Genomic DNA, 21,526 nt, shown 5'->3' with positions numbered 1-21,526 from the left:
ATGAACCAGGAGACCTCATTCTTGGTGGTATAATTTCTCAGAGCTTTGTAGTTTCAGAGGAGATCTCATTCAGAAGACATCCTTTTGAAGATTTCTTTGCTGACTTCATGTAAGGAATTGTATGCTTTAGACCTCTATTGTATCTTTATATTCAGAATTAAAGAACATACAGTTTGCTTATTGATTTGTGGGAGAAGGGAGGTGGGGTGGAGAATTTCTGCCAGCTAATGATTCTTTCTTTTTAATTTCATCAGTCTAGAGGAGGAGAAGGAGGTGGTGGAGGAATATTACTGTTTGAAATATTAGTTAGAAAAAGTAAATCTCATAACTTTGGGGTATCAAAGTTTAAAGTTCCAATCTCTTTCATTGCATTGCTTTCAAAGGAATAGATGAGATAGATAGGTGATAGATAGATACTAGAGATAGATAGATAGATGATAGATAGATAGATAGATAGATAGATAGATAGATAGATGATAGATGATAGATATTTTTATAAGTTTTTTATTTTATAAACAAACAAACATACATACAATACATAATCAATCAGTGAATCATCTGAGTACATCTTTTGTGTCTTCTTCCTACTCCTCCACTATTTATCATATCTTAATATTATCATTTCATTTATTATAACATTTCTCACACATTTCTTGCTTTTCTATTAATGCATTTATTTATCTTCTTTCTCTTCTTTCTTCTTCACTTATTTCATTACAACATTACCCTATATATATATATAGATAGATAGATAGATAGATAGATAGATAGATAGATAGATAGATATAGATATATATATATATATAGATATAGATATAGATATAGATATAGATATAGATATAGATATAGATATAGATATAGATATATAGATATATACTCTAACCAATGATAAAATTGTCCCCATACCTTAAAATATTCCGATTCCTCTCTTTAGATAGATAAGATAAGATAAGATAAGATAAGATAAGATAAGATAAGATAAGATAAGATAAGATAAGATAAGATAAGATAAGATAAGATAAGATAGATAATATTTATGGTCAATGAACAGATAAAACAAAACTTATATGAACTACTTGCAGTAGAAATCTTTCCAAAAGAACTTCCCAACTCAGCAATTCTTTTGAAGTTAACCATTTTGTACTACATCTGAACAATTACCAAGTATTTTATTTTAGAAATACCAAAAAGGTTTCTCATATGTACGAACTGTCCCTTGGAGCTACTGAAGTTTGCAAACAATGGACCACTGCCTTCACATTACCACACATTATTTTTAAGGAATGGCAAACATGATCTATATTTAACAAATAGTAGGATTAGTTTTATTGTTGACTTGATAAGAAAATGTACACAATAAATTTTGTACAAGTAGGATTAATGCTGGAATTATATTGTCCACGTTTATTTAACTTCAAAATTAATGTTAGTAGATATGTGGTGATATTTTCAGTGTGTTAGATAGGAATTCAGGTAGTAAGCATATGAGAATTATTAATATTGCAAGTGAATCAACAAACACATGTACTAAATGTATTTATTATTTTCTAATTGAGTTGCAGATTAGTAACTCAGACCTATCAACACATCTTGGCTGTTGTATTTGCTGTCAAGGAGATCAATGGAAATCCCCACATCTTAACCAACACCACCTTGGGCTTTAATATCTACAACAATTATTTTAATCCAAAATTTACATATGCAGCTACAATGGAAATCCTCTTCACACCAGGCAGATTCATCCCAAACTATAGATGTGATCTCCAGAACAATCTAGTAGCAGTCATTGGAGGACCTAACTCAAATGATTTTCTTCGTGTATCAACTGTTTTGAGTCAATACAAGATTGCACAGGTAGTCTTTCCTTTCATGAACAGGAAAAAAAAAATAAAGAAACTGCCCACAATGCCCCCTCACATAAAGCCATTGTGGTGCAGTGGTTAGAATGGAGTATTGTAGGTTGACTCTGCTCACTGCCAGGAATTCGACTCTGAATGGCTCAGCCTTCCCTCCTTCTGAGAACTGTAAAATAAGGACCCAGATTGTTGAGGGGTGATATGGTGTAAACTGCTTAGACTGTGCTGTACAACACTATGCAATGGTATATAAGTTTAAGTGCTATTTTTATTTTTTATTTATTTTATTTATTTTGTTAAGCATGTATAAGATAACATATATAAGTATAAACATGATTATGAATACATGAAATGGATACAAATAAATTGTGACATTAGGACAGGGACAGTAAGCATGTTGGTGTGCTTATGCGCGCCCCTTACAGACCTCTTAGGAATGGGGTGAGGTCAGCAGTAGACAGTCTAAAGTTAAAGTTGTGGGGGTTTGGGGAAGAAACCACAGAGTCAGGCAATGTGTTCCAGGCATTGACCACTCTGTTGCTAAAGTCGTATTTTCTGCAATCTAGTTTGGAGCAGTTTACCTTAAGTTTGTATCGATTGTGTGCTTGTGTGTTCTTGTGGTTGAAGCTGAAGTAGTCATTGAGAGGTAGGACATTGTAGCAGATAATTTTTTGTACTATGATTAGGTCAAACCAAAGGCAGCGTAGTTCTAAGTTGTCTAAGCCCAAAATTTTAAATTTGGTGGCATAAGGTATTCTGTTGCAAGCAGAGGAGTGGAGGACTCTTCTCGTGAAATATCTCTGGACTCTCTCAATTGTATTAATGTCCAATATGCAGTGCGGGTTCCAGACAGATGAGATGTATTCGAGAATTGGTCTAGCAAATGTTTTGTATGCTCTAGTTTGAAGTACAATATTACTAGAGAAGAAGGTACGCAAGATTAGGTTAACAACTCTTAATGCCTTTTTGGCAATGTTGTTACAGTGGGCTTTGGCACTTAGATCATTAGATTAGATTGCTATCACTCTCATATTGGATAGGAAATACAGGTGAAACTCGAAAAATTAGAATATCATGCAAAAGTTCATTTACAGGTGAAACTCGAAAAATTAGAATATCGTGCAAAAGTTCATTTATTTCAGTAATGCAACTTAAAAGGTGAAACTAATATATGAGATAGACTCATTACATGCAAAGCGAGATAGTTCAAGCCTTGATTTGTCATACTTTTGATGATTATGGCTTACAGCTCATGAAAACCCCAAATTCACAATCTCAGAAAATTAGAATATTGTGAAAAGGTTCAATATTCTAGGCTCAAAGTGTCCCACTCTAATCAGCTAATTAAGCCATAACACCTGCAAAGGGTTCCTGAGCCTTTAAATGGTCTCTCAGTCTGGTTCAGTAGGAATCACAATCATGGGAAAGACTGCTGACCTGACAGTTGTGCAGAAAACCATCATTGACACCCTCCATAAGGAGGGAAAGCCTCAAAAGGTAATTGCAAAAGAAGTTGGATGTTCCCAAAGTGCTGTATCAAAGCACATTGATAGAAAGTTATGTGGAAGGGAAAAGTGTGGAAGAAAAAAGTGCACAAGCAGCAGGGATGACCGCAGCCTGGAGAGGATTGTCAGGAAAAGGCCATTCAAAAGGGTTGGGGGCTTTCACAAAAAGTGGACAGAGACTGGAGTCAGTGCATCAAGAGCCACCACACACAGACGGATCCTGGACATGGGCTTCAAATGTCGTATTCTTCGTCAAGCCACTCCTGAACAACAAACAACGTCAGAAGCGTCTTACCTGGGCTAAAGAAAAAAAGAACTGGTCTGTTGCTCAGTGGTCCAAAGTCCTCTTTTCTGATGAGAGCAACTTTTGCATCTCATTTGGAAACCAAGGACCCAGAGTCTGGAGGAAGAATGGAGAGGCACACACTGCAAGATGCTTGAAGTCCAGTGTGAAGTTTCCACAGTCTGTGTTGATTTGGGGAGCCATGTCATCTGCTGGTGTTGGTCCATTGTGCTTCATTAAGTCCAGGGTCAACGCAGCCGTCTACCAGGAGATTTTGGAGCACTCCATGCTTCTTTCTGCAGACGAGCTTAATGGGGATGCTGACTTCATTTTCCAGCAGGACTTGGCACCTGCCCACACTGCCAAAAGTACCAAAACCTGGTTCAATGACCATGGGATTACTGTGCTTGATTGGCCAGCAAATTCGCCTGACCTGAACCCCATAGAGAATCTATGGGGCATTGCCAAGAGAAAGATGAGAGACATGAGACCGAACAATGCAGAAGAGCTGAAGGCTGCTATTGAAGCATCCTGGTCTTCCATAACACCTCAGCAGTGCCACAGTCTGATAGCATCCATGCCACGCCGCATTGAGGCAGTAATTGATGCAAAAGGGGCCCAAACCAAGTACTGAGTACATATGCATGCTTATACTTTTCAGAGGTCCGATATTGTTCTATGTACAATCCTTGTTTTATTGATTTCATGTAATATTCTAATTTTCTGAGATTGTGAATTTGGGGTTTTCATGAGCTGTAAGCCATAATCATCAAAAGTATGACAAATCAAGGCTTGAACTATCTCGATTTGCATGTAATGAGTCTATCTCATATATTAGTTTCATCTTTTAAGTTGCATTACTGAAATAAATGAACTTTTGCACGATATTCTAATTTTTCGGGTTTCACCTGTATTTCAGTAATGCAACTTAAAAGGTGAAACTAATATATGAGATAGACTCATTACATGCAAAACAAGATAGTTCAAGCCTTGATTTGTCAAATTTTTGATGATTATGGCTTACAGCTCATAAAAACCCCAAATTCACAATCTCAGAAATTTAGAATATTATATGAAATCAATAAAACAAGGATTGTACATAGAACAATATCGGACCTCTGAAAAGTCTAAGCATGCATATGTACTCAGTACTTGGTTTGGGCCCTTTTTGCATCAATTACTGCCTCAATACGGCGTGGCATGGATGCTATCAGCCTGTGGCACTGCTGAGGTGTTATGGAAGACCAGGATGCTTCAATAACGGCCTTCAGCTCTTCTGCATTGTTTGGCCCCATGTCTCTCATCTTTCTCTTGGCAATGCCCAATAGATTCTCTATGGGATTCAGGTCAGGTGAGTTTGCTGGCCAATCAAGCACATTAATCCCATGGTCATTGAACCAGGTTTTGGTATTTTTGGCAGTGTTAGCAGATGCCAAGTCCTGCTGGAAAATGAAGTCAGCATCCCCATAAAGCTCGTCTGTGGAAGGAAGCATGAAGTGCTCCAAAATCTCCTGGTAGACGGCTGCATTGACCCTGGACCTAATGAAGCACAGTGGATCAATACCAGCAGATGACATGGCTCCCCAAATCAACACAGACTGTGGAAACTTCACACTGGGCTTCAAGCATCTTGCAGTGTGTGCCTCTCCATTCTTCCTCCAGACTCTGGGTCCTTGGTTTCCAAATGAGATGCAAAAGTTGCTCTCATCAGAAAAGAGGACTTTGGACCACTGAGCAACAGACCAGTTCTTTTTTTCTTTAGCCCAGGTAAGACACTTTTGACGTTATTTGTTGTTCAGGAGCGGCTTGACAAGAGGAATACAACATTTGAAGCCCATGTCCAGGATCCGTCTGTGTGTGGTATCTCTTGATGCATGACTCCAGCCTCAGTCCACTTCTTGTGACAGTCCCCAATACTTTTGAATGGCCTTTTCCTGACAATCCTCTCCAGGCTACGGTCATCCCTGCTGCTTGTGCACCTTTTTCTTCCACACTTTTCCTTTCCATATAACTTTCTATTAATGTGCTTTGATACAGCACTTTGGGAACATCCAACTTCTTTTGCAATTACCTTTTGAGGCTTTCCCTCCTTATAGAGGGTGTCAATGATGATTTTCTGCACAACTGTCAGGTCAGCAGTCTTTCCCATGATTGTGATTCCTACTGAACCAGACTGAGAGACCATTTAAAGGCTCAGGAACCCTTTGCAGGTGTTATGGCTTAATTAGCTGATTAGAGTGGGACACTTTGAACCTAGAATATTGAACCTTTTCACAATATTCTAATTTTCTGAGATTGTGAATTTGGGGTTTTCATGAGCTGTAAGCCATAATCATCAAAAGTATGACAAATCAAGGCTTGAACTATCTCGCTTTGCATGTAATGAGTCTATCTCATATTTTAGTTTCACCTTTTAAGTTGCATCACTGAAGTAAATGAACTTTTGCACAATATTCTAATTTTTTGAGTTTCACCTGTACTTTGAGAATTGTGGGATGGGTATTGGTGAATATCTAATATTTTTTGCAAAGAAACTAGCTAAATGCCTTATTCATCTTTTCTGCACACAAACACATCCCTAACTGTATTGACATCCAAGTGCTTGTTGGATAGAAAATTTACAATAAAATCAGGACCACATAAACCCAGTTTATTTCAAGCATCACAATCATAAGAACCAAATTAAGCCCTGTCTTACTGGGGAAAATTTATTTCTTATGGAATAAATCTTTTTCCTTTCTTGAATTCATTCTGCTTTATGCTTCCATTCACATAGCTTGCCTATTCTTCTGCTCCAGAGAGGAAGAGAACAAATCAAGCTATTTTCTTCCATTGTTTTTTTCCAAATGCTAATTATCAGTATGATGGGATTCTTCAGCTCTTACTCTATTTCAAATGGACATGGATTGGCGTATTTTATATTGGCATTGGCAGTCAGGCAGAATTGTTACTCTGGAAGGTATTACCTTTCTTTTCAAAGCATGGCATCTGCTTTGACTTCATTGAAGAGTTACCCGGAGGACAGACTGTGATTTTGGAAACAAACCGTGCCAAAATAAGCCTGGCCTTGAAGAGCACAGCCAATGCAGTTATCTTTCATGGAGAATTTCATAGTGTTGGGTTTTTATGGATTTTACTCAACGTTGTAGAATATGATGATATGGCGGGGAAAAAAGGAAAGGTCTGGATCATGACAGCAGATGTGGACTTCACCTCAACCCTGTTTCAAAGAAACTGGAGCATGGATTTCCTTCATGGTGCTCTATCCTTGGCAATCCAATCTAAGGAAGTGACCAGATTCCAGAGATTTGTTCAGATGAGGAATCCTATTTTGCATAAAGGAGATGGCTTCTTGAAAGAGATCTGGAAACAACTGTTTGATTGTCTGATTCCAAACTCTTCCACTGAGTCAGTGGACCAGAATATCTGCACTGGAGTGGAAAGGTTGGAGGATCTTCCTATGACTGTTTTTGAAACAAGGATGACTGCCCACAGTTACTGTGTTTACAATGCTGTCTATGCTGTTGCACATGCTTTGTATGCCCTGTATTCATCCATAGACCATCAAAGATCAGGAATGACATGGAAAATTCTGAAACAACAGCTGTGGAAGGTAAATCTCCTTTTCAGACTAGTGCAAGATATGGCACCATATTGTTGTGAATTTAATAAAACCAATACAACGTTTCAGGGTTAGCCAGAGACATTGTATATTGTGCAAATAGGTTCAAAGCTTGTACATGAAGCGTTGAACAAAGACAGAAATCAGTTACAATGGTTTTTATACTCTTCTAAGACAAAGGATTCTGTTAACTCAGCAGTTTATGTGATCATATACATTTGTCATATTTAATTGACACTTCCCAATTACTAAATTTTACATTTTTCTTTGCCAACAGTCATAATTCTTTTTGCCAATTACTGAAGCATAGATTCAAATTATCTCTTGTTGATATTACATGTGGTCATCCTTTGATCTGTTTTAACCTTCAAACAAATATCTCTATCTCTGGCAACTGAGGGGCCCCTCTTGTGAATGTTTCTACTTCAAAGGAATTCTCTGCCTTTCATCTGGATAATTGGCTTCCCTCAAACAAGCACATTTCCTTTCTTACAATACTATGAATTAGGGTTAGGGTTAGGGTTAGGGTTAGGGTTAGCCCTTCAGTGATCATCCAGCTGGATTTACCTACATTAATATCTATTGATAGAACAGTAATATTATGAGTTTTTTGTATTTAATTGGTTATCTCACCATATCTGTTTAAAGAGCAGTGTGTGTGATTGTTTGTGTGTGATTAACTAATAATTGTAAGATGTTTGGGCCCAGAGATCTTCATATTTCCATGAAGAAGAATCATTTTTTTCTTCAGGTTGTATGCATATATGAATATCTGCGGCTCAAGCAAATCAGCAGAGAAAAAAGTTGGAATGAGCTGCCCTGTACTGTAGATTCTTTCCATTTTTAGTTAGCACTTTAGTTTAGTTAGCAGTTGTAGAACTGGCCTAGGTTCCAGTTATGGTTCAGTGCAATGCTCTTCCCCCAATATTTTATTCCAAATTGGATGCAAATTATTTCCTTTCATTTGAACTTTAAAATTTTTTCTCCATGTTGGACTTCTCTGTTATCTTTCTAAAAATGGGCGACATTCGTTGTTTTTGGTTTTGCACTATTGTTCTGCAAAAATCAATTTGCAGACAAAGAAATCTAGTCTCGATTTAATTCTCAGATCCATTTTTATATCGTTTTTCAAAAGAAATATTCTTATAAAATCCCACCAGATAGATTTATGACGTAATGTTTCTGCCATATATATCAAGATCATGGCTCATTTCTAAACAGAAAGACATGTTTCTGCAATTCAATTGAGCTTTGTAATAAAATATTTTATAGAATTATTCTCTATTGTTAGTGCTAAGTGATGCTGTCATTCAAATGGAGGGAGGAGGGGTAGCATAGGGACAAGCTGTATTTTATAACCTTTATCCTGGGTCTAAGTGCCCTGAAGCATTCTCACCTTTTGTGGAATGTAATAAGGAGGGAGGGGCATGTGGATTGTTTCAGTTTGTTGGAAGTGGAAGAAGACACTGGGAATGGCTCCTTATCTGTTTCTCAGGATGGCTGTTGCAATAATATCTTCAAACCTGTGGATTGGCTGAATTCACATCGGACTAGAGGGAGAGGTTTTAAAGTCCTATTTCTAACTGTATAGTTTGGGAGGGAATTTAGTGTGCTTTGCCTTTGTCCTGCTATCACTTCTTCTCAATAAAAGGTTCCTTTTGAATCATCATGTTTCAAGAGTCTACACTTTCTTGGGAAAGGAGGAGAGGCAAGGCCTTACCTGCTGGTGGCCCTTTGTTTATGAACAGAGTGGCTTAGCCAAGATATCCATTCATAAATCTTAGCCTCTTCAGGCTTCTGCTTGAAGTTGTTTTCATATAGCAGAAAGGCTGGGACTGCTTTCTGCCTTTATTAACGTGGTTTTTCACCTCTTTTCCTTTAGGGGAAATATTCTATTCTGCCTCATTTAATATCCTGTGGAATATTTTATTCTGGAGAAGGGGCCCGTCCCACAATATCATGCTTTCATCTTGTTTCTAATTTTTCCCTCCTTGCTCTTTAGCTTCACCATTTTCTGAGAGGAGTTTCATTCAATAACAGTGCCGGAGACAAGATTTCCTTCGATGAAAATGGTGAATTCAGAGGAGGATTTGATATCATAAACTGGGTCACATTCCCAAACCAATCCTTCCATAGAGTTAAAGTGGGAACCATAGATCCAGATGGACTCTCACATCAGATGCTGACCATTTCAGAGGACAATCTTATCTGGCCCACCTGGTTTAATCAGGTAGAATCCACACCATGTCCTCCTTGATTTATTACTTTGCTCACTATTCCAAGGAAGTTGACATAAACCCAGCACAATTTAATTATTTTCCGCTGAGCAATTTTGTCTTAAGAAAAAAAAAAACTGATCAAGAACTGAGTAATCTGACACATGATAATATGTACTTATTTAGTATATTGTCAAGTGACTATTGTGATAAAATATATATTCTATTTCAACTTGTTTTGGTTCAATCATAGGAATAGTTGATGAATCTAAGTGTCAGGGTTCCAACGGATGCCCTAATTAAATCATGAGCCTCGAGCCAATAACTGGATTTCAAAAGAAATCCAGTTATTTATTATGAGCTCAGCACGTACCCAAATGAAGTCAACTCTGACCCCACATAATTTACAGCCCTAATCATGACCCTGTTTCCCCTCTCCCCCCAGGGTGTGTCATCAATCACATTCACCAACAGAGCGATTTTGCAGGTTGTACAGGTTACTACCCTCTGGCTACTGTGCGTAACCCTGGGAAACAGCCTTGAGAGAGATGTCTGGAATGTACTCCTGTCTTTGGCTGCTGTGTTGCTTCATCAGTTTCCCATCTCCCTTGCCTATGGCAACTCGAGAGCAGGCCAGGGATGCTTTGCAAATTGACACTGAGTCGTTGTAGGAAGAGATTCTCTATCCATGTGATAATTGGGAATACAATGGATAGGTTAGGTGGCAAATTATGTAGTGGGACCCAAACTGTATATTTTATGGGGTTACCTTATGGCTTCAAAGTTATGTTCCTTTTTATTAAGTGAGCAGAGCTTACAGTACACATTAAAATGGACAATGATTTGATTACTGGATATGTGTGCCATTGGGAGCCAGTGACTCACTTCAAATGCTCCTGGAACTCATATATTTCTGTGTGACATTGCTAATGAAGTTCAACCAGGAACTTTTATTATGATGTCACAATATATGTTTAACTCATTCTGAAGTCACTCTGTCTATAGGCACATTTGTTAATCCATTCATAACATAATCTCAAAGAAGATTATAGCATGTAGCAGTGCTTTGTTGCTTTTTGTTTGTCTCTTGAATAGTTTTATGAAACTTACATTAAGAAGTAAGCTATTATCTCAAAAATGATGTTGGTAAATCATACTTGTGAAATCCTTTTCTATTTCTACAAATCAATAGTATTAATCAGGTTAATTATAGTGTTTTACTGACTCTGGCCAGTTTGACATTTTTTGTAACTTAATTTTGATTTGCTACAGAATCCAAGGCAGCTATAAGACCCAAAAGTTATGCTTCCAATAATAAAATGTGTGTCATTAAGTTTAATTTGTAGGTGAGCTCACAGGAGCATTACCTGTAACAGCTGAAACATGCAGTTGATATGTGGAGTAAGAAAGAGTCCATCTTCCTCTTGGCCTTATTGCAAAACTTCCATGAGCACCTCCATGTCAACATGTTGCAATTTATGAATATTATTTTGAAATATATTAATATATTTTATTTCCTTCATGGGCAGATATTACCTCTCTCCCTGTGTAATAATAATTGCCCTTTAGGTTACAGAAAGACCGCAAAAGAAGGAGAACCATTTTGCTGCTATGATTGCATTCCATGTCCACAGGGAAAGATCACAAATCAGACAGGTAAGAGATGTTATGGAAGACTCTGGATGTTGTCTATCATTTCAATACATTACTCAATTTCCTAAATGTGTACAACTTTTCATAACTCAGTATTGCATTTCTACTGGAAACAGTGGACTATACGAGCCAAAGTTTTTGTTTATCAATTATTCCCCAGTACCTGGATGAAGCTGTCTATTTGGATCCGCTCCAGTCCGGCTTCAGACCTGGGTACAGCACGGAAACGGCATTGGTCGCGTTGGTGGATGATCTCTGGAGGGCTCAGGATAGGGGTTACTCCTCTATCCTGGTCCTGTTAGATCTCTCAGCGGCTTTTGATACCATCGACCATGGTATCATGTTGTGCCGGCTGGAGGGACTGGGAGTGGGGGGGCACCATTTTACGGTGGTTCTCCTCCTATCTCTCCGACCGGTCGCAATCTGTGTTGACAGGGGGGCAGCGGTCGACCCCAAGGCACCTTGTTTGTGGGGTGCCACAAGGGTCGGTCCTCTCGCCCCTCCTGTTCAACATTTATGTGAAGCTGCTGGGTGAGATGATCCAGGGTTTTGGGGTGGAGTTCCATCAGTACGCTGATGATACTCAGCTGTACATCTCCACCCCAGACCATCCCAATGATGCCTTGGAAGTGATGTCCCAGTGCCTGGAGGCCGTGCGGATCTGGATGGGGAGAAACAGGCTTTGACTCAACCCTTCCAAGACCGAGTGGCTGTGGCTGCCGGCATCCCGGTATAGCCAGCTGGCGCCATCGCTGGTTATTGGGGGCGAATCATTGGCCCCCACGGAAAGAGCCCGCAGCTTGGGTGTCCTCCTGGACGCACGGCTGTCTTTACAAGAGCATATGATGGCCGTGGCCAGGGGGGCTTTTATCAGGTTTGCCTGATACGCCAGTTGCGCCCCTTTCTGGATCGGGACTCCCTACGCACGGTCACTCAAGCACTCGTCACTTCTCGTCTGGACTATTGTAACGCTCTCTACATGGGGTACACCCGGAGGCTCCAATGGTGCAGAATGTGGCCGCGCGTGGGATTATGGGAGCGACGGGGCCCTCACATGTGACTCCTCTCCTGCACGAGCTGCATTGGGTTCCGGTGGACTTCCGGGTGCACTTCAAGGTGTTGGTGATCACCTTTAAAGCGCTCCATGGCTTAGGGCCGGGGTACTTACAGGACCGCCTTCTGCCACCAATTGCCTCCCACTGGCCAGTTTGCTCCCACAGAGAGGGCCTCGTCAGGGTGCCGTCGGCCAGACAATGTTGGCTGGCGACCCCCAGGGGTAGAGCCTTCTCTGTGGTGGCACCTACCCTCTGGAACAATCTTCCCCAAAGATACGAGTGATCTCCGACCTCCGGACTTTTCGTCGGGCCCTAAAAACCTATTTTTTTCAGTTAGCCGGGCTGTCCTGATTTTACAGTTAGTTTTAAAATTTGATATGGATTTTAATTGAAAGTTTTAAATTACGGGCCAAATTTATTAAATTATTTTAAATCTATTTTTTAACTTTTGTATATAAATGTTTTTTATCTTGGCTGTTCACCGCCCTGAGTCCGAAAGGAGAAGGGCGGTATAGAAATCTAAAAAATAGAAAAACCCGGTTGGTGACTTGCAGCGACAGGGTGTGGAGTGAGTGCTCGCTGCTCCTCTTCACCTCTTTTCATCACGTTTTGGGGATCCCTTGGGGGGCGCAGGACCCGGAGAGCCCTGCGGACAAGAGGGGAAGCCAGGCGAGTGGGAAAGTGGGGCGCAACCACTTCTCGCTGGACCCGGCGGCTCTGTCAATCCAACGTGGTGAGCTGGCCGCTAATGGCCGGCCTGAAGCTGCAATAGCCAGCAAGTGACGGGGAGTTAAGAAGGAGATCGGAGGTGCGGTGTTAGCTCTAAAACCTTATTCCCATACCCTGGAGTGATCTAGCGCCGAAAGAGGAGGTCGGTGCTGTCGGGAGAGGAGCGTTCTGATCCGATGTGAGGCGGCGACGGAGAGGGTAAAGCGGATTGCAACTACAGAGACCCGACAACCCGACGAGCTGACGAGAGTCACAGAGGGAGCAGATTGTCTTTTTAAAGAGCTCCAGATGGTGCGGTGAGAAAGGGAAGCAAAGGGAAAGTCTATTGGGGCGGTTGGGTTTTGTTTGGCGATCAAAGTGAATAAGAAGAAGGAGAAATTTGCGACCTGCCTTTGAGAGCTCTAGAGAGTGTTGGAGAAACAGGAAGTGCGTCCATCGAAGTGGAAGACTGAAACAGCGGAGGACTGACAAGGAGACGCTCTAGTCGTGAGTGTTTACCACTGAGAAGTGCCGGAACCTAGCAGAGCTGAGAGGCGAAGACTTAAAGCTGGGCGATCACCGTTTTACATCATAGATATACTTTTATTTATTTCCCTTCCTGCTCTTTCGAGTATCTGGGACTTTAATACTCAGAACTTTGATTCTGTCCCTGATAAGTACTTTTAAAATTACCAAAAAAAAAATTTACACTATACTATCAAGTAGACTATCTATCAAGCAGATTTCCTTAGTGTTAAGAAATATTGAACTCATAAAATTGATTAATTAAGTATTGACCTTATTTAATAGTTATTGGATAAAACTTTATATTAGGATATAGACTTGTATTTATTGAATTGATTTGATATAATATTGATATTTTATATATATTTATCTAGGTATATTTATTTTATCTATTGAATCTATTGAATCTTAAATATTTATCCCTATTGGTAATAGTTATTTCATTGATATTCACTTTTTAGTAATATTGTATTCCATATTAAGGGCTAAACTTAGATATATAAGAATTATTGAGAGAATTGACAAATTTTATTAATTAATTATTAATTAATCTATTAACGTAATTTATTAACTGCTCAACTTATTAACTTATTAATTCATTTATATTAACAAATTATATTAAGACTGTACTTAGCCTTATAAGAACCCTACTTTTACATATTGTGGTTAGCTGTAACGTAGAATTATCGTATCATAGTAATCTTTAAATCAAGTTCTACCTGAAACATATTAAGAGATTAGTGGGAATTAATTAAGGAGGTTGGGACTTAAGATAGTGCCCCGGAGTAAAAGGTGGCAAGCGTCATTGGATGATTATTTGGAGAAAGATAGAAAATATAATTAGAGATCAAAAAGCACTTTTGAAAGAAATGGCAAGCTTGACATCAACAATCGCAAAAACCAATAAAAAAGTGCCATCTATCCCCACATTAGCAATGTCATCTCCAGCCACCCAGAAATTAGTAGAAGGTCTACAGAAAACAGACAAACCCCCAGCAACTCCAACACTGCAGACGGTACAATCGTCTCTGTTAACAATACAAGAAACCATGCTTGCGATGCAAGAAAAACTTTTGAATAGCCATTCTGAATTGAAACTGGATATACATGGACTTGATGCTAAAATGAATGAGATTCAAATCTCGATCGCTAGTAACGAGAACAGAATTCAAAAAGCGGAACAAAGAATAGAAAAAAACGAGAAGAAACTGGACATGGTTGATCAAACCCTGTTGGCGCAGAATAAAGAAACGGAAGATGCCCTAATTCAACTCGAGATGGACAAGGCCTCATTTTACTTGCGATTCCAAAACATAGTGGAAGACAAAGAAGAGGACTTAGGAGATAAGATGGCTGAGTTGATTGCAGTGACTCTCCAACAGGATAAGCAAGAAATAATTCGAGAGATCGACGAAATCTACAGAGTCCAAACAAATTACGTGAGAAGGAATAGGCTCCCTAGAGAAGTCCATGTTCGGTTTGCTAGGAAAAAAGTGAGAGACATTTTGTATAATATTGCCAGGGAGGAAAAAATTATCTTTGGGGGAAAAGAAGTGAACATCTTAAAACAAATTCCAAGGAAAGTGAGGGAGAGGAGGAAAAACTATAGATTTCTGACAAACCAACTAAACAGGAGAAGTATAATATTTAGGTGGCTTTTGCCAGAAGGAATGCTTATATCCTGGCAAGGGAGGAAAATTAAAATCGATTATGTAAGCGATGCCCAAGACTTCCTAGAGCAATTAAGGGGAGGTGAAGAGGAACAAATTAGTAAGGAGGAAAACGAAATAGTAAATACGGAAGAAGAGACATCTCAAGAACAAATCACAACAGAAGACATAGAAGAGGAGAAGAAAAAGGAAGACACAGAAGAAAGGGGGAAAAAAACTAGACCAGTGAGAGCAGTTACTTTAAAAGGTAAATAAGAACCAGAGATTAGAGAACAGTTACAGGAATGAATGATACTAAGATCTTATCGTTAAATGTGAACGGCTTAAATGATTACAAAAAAAGGAGGATAGTATTGTCGAAATTGGCGAAACAAAATCCCGACATAATTTGTATCCAAGAGGTTCACATAAAAAAAGAAGAAGCCAACTACTTAAATTTTATTAAATTTGGTAAAGTATTCTTTTCATTAGCTGAGAAAAGAAAAAGGGGGGTGGCTATCTATGTTAAGAAAGGAATAGAGGCAGAATGTAAATATAAAGATGAAAAAGGGAGAATACTTATAGTAGAAATAATGAGGGGTAATTCCAAGGTGTTACTGGTTGGGGTTTATGCCCCGAATAAAAAACAAGGGAAATTTTACCGGAAATTACATGAACAGCTGGCAAATTGGGCAAATTACGAAATATGTATGTTAGGGGACTTTAATGGAATAATAGATCCAAAATATGATTACAAATGTGATATAACTAAAAAGAATAAAAGATCTCCCTTACCAAAGTCCTTTTTTGATTTAGTGGACGAGATAAACCTAGTCGATATGTGGCGTATCCTACACCCCCATGACAGACAATTTACTTTCTATTCAATGCCACAAAACTCTTGGTCTAGAATAGATATGGTCTGGGCTACCAGAAAACTGGGCCTAGAAATTAAAAAGGTCAACATGTGCATAAATGCTTGGGCAGACCATAAGTTCCTTGAAATTAGCTGGCACCACGATACAAAGAAAATTCAACAGAGATGGAGCCTAAGGACTAAGCTGCTATATGAAGAAGAGTTTATACTGAAATTGAATGAAGAAGTCAAACGCTTCTTCATAGAAAATGGAAATCGAGAGACAGCCAAAGAAATTGTCTGGGACACTATGAAGGCATATGTGAGAGGGGTTGCCATCTCATATGCCGCCTTCAAAAACAAGGAAAAAAGAAAGACTAGAGAAGAGCTCACTAATAAGTTATCGCAAGCTGAAGATAAACTCCAGCAATGCCCGGGAGACGAGGCGACCAAACAACAGTGGTTGATGACGAGACATAGATTGAACTTATTGGACCAAGAGGAAATGGCGCAAAAAATAAAAAGAACCAAGCATTATTGTTTTGAGAACGCTAACAAATCAGGGAGATGGCTGGCATATAAACTAAAAAAAGAGAAGGAAAAAAATCAAATATTAGTATTAGAAGACTCCCAGGGTAATTTGCTGACGAAGGAAGAAGATAAATTGGAGAGTATAAGAAAGTTTTACGAAGGCTTATATAAAAGTGAAAGAATTGCGTCAAACAAGGTAGAACAGTACCTGTTGGATGCTAATCTACCGTTAATCCCTGAAGAAGAAAAGGAAAGGTTAAATGAAAAGATCACTATAGAGGAATTAAAAACGGCCCTTTCTAAAATAAAGAAGAATAAAACTCCAGGCCCAGATGGTCTTCCCGGGGAATTATACCAAAAATTTGATGACGCCCTAAAATTAGAGTTACTAGAAATACTGAATGAGGCTCTGGCGGGTATCACAATTCCAGATTCGTGGAGGGAAGCGTATTTGACGCTTATTTTGAAAGAGGGTGCCGACCCGAAACAGATATCCAACTACAGACCTATCTCATTGTTGAACGCAGATTATAAACTGTTCATGAATATAATTGCGGAGAGGTTCAAAAAAATTTTAAATCGGTGGATACACAAGGATCAAAATGGCTTTCTCCCAGGGAGACAGATTAGAGACAATCTGAGAATAGTTTTAAACACCTTTGAATACTACGAACAACATCCTGAAAAACAGCTGGCCTTAATGTTTGTCGATGCCCAAAAGGCATTCGACAACTTGAATTGGACGTTTATGATAAATCAAATTGACCTAATGGGATTCGGTACTAACTTTAGGAAGATGATTGAGAATATCTATAAAAACCAGAGGGCAAATATACTAGTGAATGGAGACAGAACCCAATTGTTCCAGATTCAAAAAGGAGTGAGGCAGGGATGCCCCCTGTCCCCCTTATTATATATTTTGGCGCTAGAGGTGCTACTTAGAAAAATAAGAGCTAACAATGATATCAAAGGATTAAAGATTAGGAACGAATTATTCAAAACCCAAGCTTTTGCTGACGATGTAGCCCTCATAATGGAAGACCCATTAGAATCCGGTGGAAAATTAATGCAGGAAATACAGGAATATGGAGAGGTGGCCGGCCTTAAACTCAATAAGGATAAAACTAAATTATTAGTGAAAAACATGACAGACCTTCAAAAAGAAGAATTAGAAGATTTATTAGGCCTCCAGACAGTTAGGAAAATAAAATACTTGGGAATATGGATCACCGCGAGATTCTCCTCATTAAAAGATGATAACTACATCCCCCTTCTGCAGAAAACACACCAAGATCTTGAAAGATGGAAAAAGCTCAAATTGTCTCTGGCAAAATTGCAGCGATTAAAATGAATATCCTACCAAAAATTTTGTTCCTATTCCAAAACATTCCGTTATCTTTAGATAAAAAATTCTTTTTGGACTTGAACAAACATATCAGGAATTTTCTGTGGGAGGGCAAGAAATCGCAGATTTCTTTTAAGATACTCCAAGGGAAAAGGAATTTGGGAGGTTTTGGGCTCCCTGACTGGGAACTATATCAAAAGGCGGCAAAAATAATCTGGATTAAGGAGTGGATCAAGTTACAAGATAGGAGAACCCTGACCTTGGAAGGACATGACCTTCTAGAAGGATGGCACTCCTTCCTTTGGGATATAAAGAATAAGAAAAAATCCTATTTTCATAAACATAAAATTAGGGAGACCCTTATTCACACGTGGGTCGAAATTAGACAGAAGAGCTATACGAAAGTACCCAACTGGCTTTCCATCATGGAAGCGTTGGCGGCACCAAACAGGAGAGATGAGTACAAATGGGGTACATACAAGGATATCCTCGATGAAGAAGGGAAACTTAAATCACTGGACCTATTGAGAGATCAGGGCCTAAACTTGGATTGGTGGAACTATTTTCAGATCAACTCAAGATTCCAAAAAGACAGAGACAAATTTGGTATAGCAGCGAAATTTGGGAACTTTGACAAAATTATTTGGGGAACAGATAAGAAAATGTTATCAAAAATCTATAACTTTCTATTAGATGAAGATAGGGCAGAGTCCATAGCAAGAAATCAACTGAACATCTGGGAAAAAAATTTAGGACATAGACTAAATTTCAATGATTGGGAGATAGCTTGGAATAGAAACTACAAAATAACTAAATCGACAACGTTTAGGGAAAATCATTACAAATTGTTACACAGGTGGTATCTAGCCCCAGCGAGGCTAGCCAAGATGTTTCCAAATCTCTCCCCCACATGTTGGAAATGTGGAAAAATGGTCGGTACCTTCTACCACCTATGGTGGACCTGCCCTGAGACTAAAAAGTTCTGGTCCAAAATCCGACATTGGCTCTGTGAAATAACGGCACAGGAGGTAGACCTAGCCCCAGAGCTTTTCCTCCTAGGCATAACCGAAGAAGGCTTCAACAACAATAAAACCCAACTGATAATCCAGATTATAACTGCGGCTAGATTAGCTTTCGCAAAATGCTGGAAAAACAAACTTATGCCCTCAGAAGAAACTCTAATAAATAAGATCCTAGAGTGCGCAGAAATGGCGAAACTGACAAGTGAGTTAAAAAACGAGGACAACTCAAAATATTATGACGTATGGGGTATTTGGTACCACTGGTTGAACAATAAGACGAAAACATGACCTTAGAATTTGACTTGGCACATGTATTATAGTTGTATTGTATAAAATAATGTATAGTTAAGGATGAAGTCTTTTTTTTTAACTTTTGTTTCACAATATTGTATAAACACTGCACCTCCGAAAGGAGAGATAGATTGTATACTTTCTTTTTTGTTTTGGAAAACTCAATAAAGTATTTTAAAAAAAAAAAAAGAAATCTAAAAAATAAATAAATAAATAAATAAATAAATTTCTCTATTGTGGTTTATTATCAGGTGAAAGTTGATGAAAATAGTGATGAAGGGAATACTGAATATCTTTCTTATTGAGGCATCTTTGAAGTCTTTTGAAACTTTTGCCGAATTCAATTTTTCCCTACAACGACCTTTCTCCTTCTCTACCCATTCTCTCCCAGCTCCCTGCACTGACCTTTCTCCTTTTCTGCCCATCTACTCAGGGTTGGACTTCAAAAATGTTAGCAATGGGTTCTCTGCCCAGTTGCTGGGTGGGCATACCCATGGTGGGTGTGGCCTAGTCAGCCTCCTGCACCATGGCGGGGGGAGGGAGGTTTGTCCTCCCCGGACTTTGGAGGCTTTCCTTGAGCCTCTGGGAGGGCAAAAACTGACTCCCCGGGCTCCAGAGGCCCTCTGGAGGCCAGTTGCTGGCCTTCCTGAACTTCTGGCAGGCCGTTTTTCACCCTCCCTGAGCCTCTTCACGACCTGCACTTACCTGCATCCAAAACAGGCCACAGAGGGACTCCTGGGAGGGGCAGGGTGGGGTGGGCCAGAAGTGGGATTTGGGGGTTCTCCAAACTGCACAGAATCTTAGCTAGAGGTTCTCCTGAACCTCTGCGAACCCCAGCAGCCCATCCCTGCATCTACTGAAGCAGAGATTCCTGGCTCTATTTGCTGTCTTCCTTTCCCAGCTTCTCTGATGAATGTAGTTCCCTGAACCTTTTGTAAAACTGCACTGTCTTCATCAACCTGCATGATCAAAAGACCTTTAAAAGAAACTTTAAAAGACACAAATCCAGAAAAAGAGGCAATGTCTTTAATATTTTAATGATTTATATTTGTACATCAACTCCAATTCCCTGCTTTAACACTTGGTTTAACATACATTTCCAAAATATATTCTCATTCTCAGACTAATGGTCTCCTAACCATTCTACTATTATTTGCTCTTCCAGATATGGACCAATGCTTCCAGTGCCCAGAAGATCAGTATCCAAACAATAAGCAGAATTTTTGCCTTCTTAAATACAGAACATACCTCTCTTATGAAGAAACATTAGGAAGCAGCTTGATGACAGTGGCCATTATTCTTTCTTTTATTACAATTTCTATACTAGGAGTATTCCTGAAGTACCACAACACTCCTATCATTAAGGCCAATAACCGCAGTCTCTCCTACACCCTCCTCATCTCCCTCCTCCTCTCCTTCCTTTGTCCTCTGCTTTTCATTGGCAGACCCATGACAGTGACCTGTCTCTTTCGACAGACTGCTTTTGGGATCATCTTCTCAGTGGCTGTTTCTTGTATATTGGCCAAAACCATCACTGTGGTTCTTGCCTTCATGGCCACCAAGCCAGGATCAAAGATGAGGACATGGGTTGGGAAAAGACTGGCCCTTTCCATTGTTCTCTCCTGCTCCCTCATTCAAGCTCTCCTTTGTACTGTGTGGCTGGCCACCTCACCCCCTTTCGTAGATGTTGATATGCACTCCTTTGTTTCTGAAATTGTTGTGGAATGCAATGAAGGGTCAGTTGCTATGTTTTATAGTGTCTTATCTTTTATGGGCTTCCTAGCTATGATCAGCTTTTTTGCAGCTTTCCTAGCTAGGAAGTTACCAGACACTTTCCAGGAAACCAAGTCTATTACCTTTAGTATGCTGGTTTTTTGCAGTGTGTGGTTATCCTTTATCCCTGCCTATGTGAGCACCAAAGGGAAATTCACAGTGGCTGTGGAGATCTTCTCCCTCTTGGCCTCCAGTGCTGGGCTGCTAACCTGTGTCTTTTTCCCCAAATGCTACATCATTATTGTGAGGCCTGATCTGAATAAAAGGGATAATCTAATAAAGAGAAATACATGAGCAATTGACTTTTGTCAATTTGCAAATAGGATTAGCATTGTGAGCTGAGGTGAAAGAACTTTATTTTTTAAAGCGAGTGGTGGTTAGCTACAGCTTTCCATAGGACTTTATTTAGTAGATTCAGATTCAACTGTAAACATGTGCAAGAGTCAAGCAAACTCAAATTATTTCAGACCCACAGGATTTAAAGTGAGATTTGGCAGAGATGTCACATTTTGCCCTTGCTAATTTTATTTTCTTCTTGAATCTTTGACCACTGTGGTAAGGCAATTTTTAGACATTAAGGATAATACATGGATGCAGTGAAAGTATAAACTCCAGTGGTATGTTTGATGATATTTA

General features: G+C 39.3%; 1 protein-coding gene across 1 annotated transcript; it reads left to right on the top strand.

The window, feature by feature from the left end:
• Positions 1–7,125: 7,125 nt before the first annotated feature.
• On the top strand, positions 7,126–21,184 carry LOC139317637 (vomeronasal type-2 receptor 26-like). Its single transcript, XM_070944721.1, has 4 exons — positions 7,126–7,257; positions 9,269–9,496; positions 11,012–11,138; positions 20,283–21,184. Exons 1-4 carry the CDS (start codon positions 7,126–7,128, stop codon positions 21,182–21,184), a joined length of 1,389 nt encoding a protein of 462 aa, XP_070800822.1.
• Positions 21,185–21,526: the final 342 nt, after the last annotated feature.

The sequence above is a fragment of the Pituophis catenifer genome, unplaced genomic scaffold (assembly GCF_029215685.1).
Source record: "Pituophis catenifer annectens isolate HBS135680 unplaced genomic scaffold, rPitCat1.0.hap2 SCAF_5, whole genome shotgun sequence".
In the NCBI taxonomy this organism is placed as follows: Eukaryota; Metazoa; Chordata; class Lepidosauria; order Squamata; family Colubridae; genus Pituophis; species Pituophis catenifer.
Note: the sequence above shows the minus strand (reverse complement) of the source record. Positions and strands in the feature narration are given on the sequence as shown.